Source organism: Vespula vulgaris, chromosome 4 (assembly GCF_905475345.1).
Source record: "Vespula vulgaris chromosome 4, iyVesVulg1.1, whole genome shotgun sequence".
NCBI lineage: Eukaryota > Metazoa > Arthropoda > Insecta > Hymenoptera > Vespidae > Vespula > Vespula vulgaris.
The window spans coordinates 9,193,320-9,199,594 of record NC_066589.1 but is presented as its reverse complement, the minus strand read 5'-3'; the positions used below and the strand labels follow the sequence as shown (position 1 = coordinate 9,199,594).

Here is a 6,275-nt window from a genome sequence, read left to right as displayed (position 1 = left end):
AGAAATTGTAATATATATATATATATATATACATATACATACAGACATATATATATATTAATAGAAATATTTCGAGATCTTCAAAGATGGAAGTCGTACGATGAAAGAATTTTAACGTTTCATCATTAAAATCGTAATAAATTGCAGAACAAAAATTAGTGGCCATTGGACATCCTTCAATTAGGATGACGCCATTGTAATCATTTTTATGACATCGCTAATAAAAAGAAAAAACTTCCGTATATTAAATAAATTTCAATGCCCTATACATTTAATATTACTAATCAATAAAAATATTGATTCATAAAAAACCTGCCTCTTTTACTTTTCTCTTTTTTTAACATTTCAAAATTTTATCTTCAATTTCACATACTCCGTCATTGTCATCGAAAAAATGAAGAAGAATAATTTTCTTTCTTTTTACTCGACAAAGATTATTCTTATTTTCTTTTAAGAATGTTATTTCTATATCGATGCAAAACAACCTTTTATATCGCAAAAATAATGATCGTTTCATCTATATACGATAAGATGTTGATAAAAATGTTCGATATTGATTCGATTTTTATACTTCGTTGAGAACGTTAATAAAATGAAATTAATAGGGAAAAGATTATCATATAGGCGAATAATTCATATTAGATCAGAATACATACATTTATATATATATATACATACATATACATATATATATGTGTGTATATATTAAATATAAATTTGAAAAAAGTACTTTAGAATACATACGTAGACGTAGTAGAAATTCTATGTGAAAGCAATCAACGATCGTCCTTTTCTTCTCTCACTCATCAGCACTCACACATTGACATGAAACAGCTGAAATCCTCCAGCCATACTGTTTCTGGTTCCGCTACGTTCCTTTGGAACACCGACGTGCACGCGTCGCGACGTGAGTCTCCAACTCGGGGTCAGCTTGTGTCCGATCGATTATCAAAGCCACGTGTTAGAGTGCTCTTTTTCTACTTTCTACTAGCTTCTCTTACACATTACCAATCGCCATAGAATCCCATCTATCCCTGCCATCTACACACCCTCACCTAAATCCAACGTCCAACCCCGTCTTCGTTAATCCCTCTACGTCGATATCTGCAACAGTATATCGCATATGCATATACGTAATTCATCTCCAATTAAAATATATTATGCTGATGAATATCGAAAGTTCTCTTCGTTTATATATCGTATATATATTTTCTGTAAAATTCTATTTTAACAAGAAAGAAACATATTTGATTTTTACAAAGCTCTCGACGAAAAAATACATTGGTATATCGTATTGATTTTGTGTTGAATTCGACCGATTTATTATTCCCGTGACACGAATTTTAAATACCCGCTAGTACCTATCATTTTCCTCTTCGACCAATCACTTTATCGCACTTGATTTCATAAACAAGAATTCATATGTAATGACAAGTGATTCTTCCAGTCTATTTGACCAATCAGATGCCATGGCCACACTCTTCTAACATATTCCAGCAACGCCATCTGGTGTAGAGGGTGTTTGTTTAACTGAAAACATTCTCATTCGAAGCAGAATAGTATCATGAATAGACGATAACCTATATAATAAAATATTAAATAATATTGTTAGGCTGTTTGGTTTGTTTTCATATTAATTTATATATATATATATGTATACATACACATAAATATATATATATATATTTATATAATTTTTATTATTTGTTTTATACGCGAATTTGTAATTTATTGTATCTTGTTTTATCGTAATATTGATCAATGTGTACGACGTAACAAGATTCGCGTAAAATTTTTTTTAATATTAGTTATTAATTTAGGTTATTCTCAGAAATTTTATTAATAATTAGTTGAAATATTGAAATGCCGGCCCCTAGTTCACTTAGCGTAGCCGTTATTTGCTCCAGTAATATGAACAGAAGCATGGAAGCGCATGCTTTTCTAAGGTAAAAGGTTATGTGAAACATGGAGAATTTAAAAAAAAAAAAAAAAAAAATAAAAACAAAAAAAAAGTTAAATATATTTGAAAAAGACTAACATCTATTAACTATTCTTTCAGTAAAAAAGGCTTTAATGTTAAATCTTTTGGTACTGGAGACAAAGTCAAATTACCAGGAAATGCTCCAGATCGTCCTAACATATATGATTTTGGAACAACATATGATGAAATCTATAATGATTTGTTAAACAAGGACAAGCAATAGTATCCAATTTATCGTAGCAATGTTTATTCTTTTCCCGATAAGAAATATTTATTTTTTCTATTACTTTTAGATAGATTTAACGAAAATATTTCTAGTTTAGAATTTCAATAATTTTATATTTTTCTAGGACTAAAAATTTAAAAAATTGTTATTATTGTATTCTTAAGTTTATATTGTAGAAATAGCTTTAATGAAATACCTTAACGAATAAATCAGTTATACACAAAATGGATTGTTGCACATGCTGGACAGAAATCGTCGGATAAAACCTAAGCCTGAAAGATTCCAACTGTCGAAAGAAAAATTTGACATTTTAATAACTTGCGAAGAACGTGTATATGACCAAGTAATTGAATGTATGGAATCCAGAACACAAGAAGAAAATCAACCTGTACATCTTATTAATCTTGATATTCAAGATAATCACGAAGAAGCTACAGTTGGATCCTTTCTCATCTGTGAATTAGTCACTGTGGTATTTTTAACCTTTTTCTTTTTATTAATTGTTACAATTTTTATATCTCATTTATTTATTTATATAATTATTTATCTACAATAATTACGAAGGATAGACAGTAATATATAAAGAATAATAATATATTTTATCACATTTCAGTTGGCCAATAGCGAAGACTTAGACAATGATATAGATGAATTGTTGCATGAATTTGAATCGAAATTTGCTAGAACAATTTTGCACACGGTACTTTTCTACTAAGGTAATGCTACCTTTGAAGCGTTATTACACAGGCTCCGATATAAATTATAAAAAACTATATATAATTTTTATTATATCGTTTCTTGAATTTACTGATATAGATTTAAGAGTAACAATGAAGACGAATGATAAGTGCTTCCTATTTAAATAATGATCATTTTTGGTTAAATAAATTTTGTAAATCTGACACATTTGTATCATATATAGAATTTATAGAAGATATGCGCGCCAAGTTAAAAGAATTGTATTGGGGAATAGGATGCCAATGTATTGGCAAGATATTAATAAAAATAAATATGAAAGTTACAAAAACAAAATATTTTAACTTTATTATATTATATATATATATATATATATATAATTATATATATATATATTATAATTATATACATATATATATATATGATTGTGTATATTATACAGACGATTAATTTCTTTTATTATTTGATGGAAAACGAATGCTCATTTTTCTTAAATTCAGTAACTTATATGTTATAGAACTCATTCTTTGTAACATAATAATTTCCTAAGTTAAGGAAAATCATAATTTGTGCATCATATTTTTCCATATCAATGTTGATCAAGATAACTATATAATCTTCTAGCCTTTTCCCGTTTTTTTTTATTACAATGCTTATTAATTTTTTTCCAAGGTTTTTCCTCGATACAAAGACTTTGCATTGAACCAGCTACAGAATCCACACCACTAAAATTGATGTAATGGTAAAATTAACAAATATTTTGTAATTTGATAATGATTGCCATTAATACTAATGGCTTTGAGAAAATGCATACATGATTGTATGGTATATACATAATTGTTTAATATAATTTATATTATTTAAAAGTATATTAAATACGATAATTATTTAATAAAAGTAACTATTTTGAATAATTCATACTTATGATTGATATTCCATGGTGTACCAGATGATTTTCCAAGAACACCTCTAGTATGAACACCGCTGCATACTTGGTTTAAAAATTTTTTATCCAATTCTTCAGACATAGCTTTTCTTCCCCCTATTACACGAGCCATTCTAGGTGGTATGTGAGTATTTTCTGTTTTAATTCTTCGCGGAGGTGGAAACTGATGAAATTCATTTTGATTTTGTGTTGGTGGGGCAACGCAATATAACAGTTTGCCATTTACAAAATCTTTTAAAACGTAACGAGCAGTTCGTGGATTATCTGGTTGCCCATTTTGTGTCATAAAACCTCTATTATCTGAAAACAAATATATGCAATGATATTTATTGGATTATATATAATCTTCCTCCGTTTTAAAACTATATTATTAAAAGAGTAACGAATAAATAAAGACCTACATCCATATGCATTTAAAATTTCTTCTGCAGTTGGTGATCGATCTGGATCCTCTCCTTCTACTGGTATAGGTAGCATAATTCCATATATATCTTCAAGTACATATCTAGGCATTAACGTACCAAGTAACGTAACTGGTGGAACATGGTCTCTCATTTGATCTATTGGCAATATGCCATTTAAAATCATATCAGCTTTAGTACAAACAAACGACGGCATCACTAAACCAGGACAATCGCATAAAAGTAAATCTTTATCCAAAAAAAGAGTTTGAAAATGCTTTGTTTTGCCTGGTGTAGCAGATACTGAGACTTTTTTGTATTGTAATAATGCATTAATCGTAGAGCTTTTACCAACATTAGGATATCCTACCATACCAATTGTTGTAACCCCTTCCAGATATGTTTTTTCTTTATATATTGATCTAAATAATAAAATCAACTTATCCCTAGTTAATAATTCTGGAGAATTATTAATTGATGATTTATTTTCTCCAAGTTCAGATATTTTATTATCTTCATCTTCTATATCTGTATTCTCTATTACATTATCTAATAACTCTTCTTTACTTTCATCATTTTCATCATTTTCATCATTACTTATAGAGTTCTCATCACTATCATCATTTTCCTGCTCATCAACGGGATCTTCAACATCCTCATTCGATTCTTCCTCAATTTTCTCATTTTCCGCAGCTAACTTAGCGGAAAAAAAAGCAATTCGCATATTAATGCTTGTAAAGTATTCCGCCCACAACTGTCTTTGATGGTCAGTTAAAAAGTCTGCCTTGTTGATAAGAATTAAATTAATTTTTTTAGAATCAATTTCCTTGACATAATTTTCCAAGTCTTCACAGCGGAACAATAAAGGATTTCTTGCATCAACAATTTGAACAATAACGTCGCTACGTTCTACCACTCTCCATAATTGTCTCCAAAATTCTAAATTTTTTTCATAAGGTGTAAGTATAAGACCCTCTGCTTCTTGTAACATAGCTAAACCACGTCTCCACTCTAAAAATTCTTCTTTTTCTCTAGCTTGTAAATCTTCTCCCGTAGTAGAACTATCCCATTTGGGTCTTCTCGGTATTTTAAGAAATCCTTTATTTTTTTCGTGAGCTTCCAAAACCTTTTTTTTCTCATCTTTGTTCAATAATCCCGGTAGACCTTGTAAATTAACAAATTTGATGTTTAACTTTTCTGCATTGAATTCCGTTCCAGCAAGATCAGCAGTCGAAAGAAATTCTTCGAAAGAGCTTTCTTCCGTAACAGATTGAAGATTAAGACATGCCCAATCGTATCCATCGTTAACATTTTCAGAATGTAGCTTTAAAAATAAAAGGAAAATCAAATTACACCAACGACTTCAATATCGAATTGTTATCAATATTTTTGTCGAGATAACCTCAACATTACAATAGTCAAAACAACAGTTTTTTTTTACGATACGTAATTGATATTAAACATTTTTATTTTAAACCGATTTTTATAAATAATATATCGTTGCTCTATTTAATTTATAATATCATGTTTTTTTTGTAAATATAGTCATACAATCGTAAACAGAAATTTTATGTCATCATTACCTTCGATACATCTCCACGAAACTTTCTAGCGGTCGAAGAACTAAAACGATCTCTGATTAAAGATTTTCCTAAATTCTGCGCTTTAGTTTTCTTTCCCATTTTTTTTTAATTATATTTTCCTTTAAAACATTACACAATATTACACTATGGTCTGTAAATTAATCAACGTAACTGTTTGATAATATTCAAGATAGATGGCGCCATGGTTGCTCTTTTATTCATGAATCGAGATACACACTGAATGTTACTACTGACTCTTATCGATTTATCGAAGTATGTATATTGATGAGGTGAATTAAAAACGATTCAAACGGGAAGGAAAATGCGTAGAAACAAATCTCTCTCTCTCTCTCTCTCTCTTTCTCTCTCTCTCTCTCTCATATGCGTAGTCGCAAACGTTGTAAGCGTAAAGCGAATTTCATAATCCGATCTTAAAAACAAA

The 6,275-nt window shown here is 29.1% G+C and overlaps 2 protein-coding genes across 3 annotated transcripts; one reads left to right on the top strand and one right to left on the bottom strand.

Moving 5' to 3' along the window:
* The first annotated feature begins 1,545 nt into the window (after positions 1 to 1,545).
* On the top strand, positions 1,546 to 3,239 carry LOC127063261 (RNA polymerase II subunit A C-terminal domain phosphatase SSU72). 2 transcript variants are annotated; one of them, XM_050992783.1, is made up of 5 exons: positions 1,554 to 1,620; positions 1,821 to 1,946; positions 2,060 to 2,203; positions 2,421 to 2,679; positions 2,821 to 3,239. In XM_050992783.1, the coding sequence occupies exons 2-5, from the start codon at positions 1,864 to 1,866 to the stop codon at positions 2,920 to 2,922; spliced, it is 588 nt and encodes a 195-aa protein (XP_050848740.1). In that variant the 5' UTR covers positions 1,554 to 1,620; positions 1,821 to 1,863; the 3' UTR covers positions 2,923 to 3,239. The 2 variants fall into 2 exon arrangements, with proteins under 2 accessions (XP_050848739.1, XP_050848740.1); XM_050992782.1 differs by having other exon boundaries at positions 1,546 to 1,946.
* Positions 2,681 to 6,082, bottom strand: LOC127063256 (large subunit GTPase 1 homolog). The gene is made up of 4 exons (XM_050992773.1): positions 5,834 to 6,082; positions 4,251 to 5,574; positions 3,825 to 4,149; positions 2,681 to 3,628 (listed from the first exon to the last, which is right to left on the bottom strand). Exons 1-4 carry the CDS (start codon positions 5,930 to 5,932, stop codon positions 3,493 to 3,495), a joined length of 1,884 nt encoding a protein of 627 aa, XP_050848730.1. The 5' UTR covers positions 5,933 to 6,082; the 3' UTR covers positions 2,681 to 3,492.
* Positions 6,083 to 6,275: the final 193 nt, after the last annotated feature.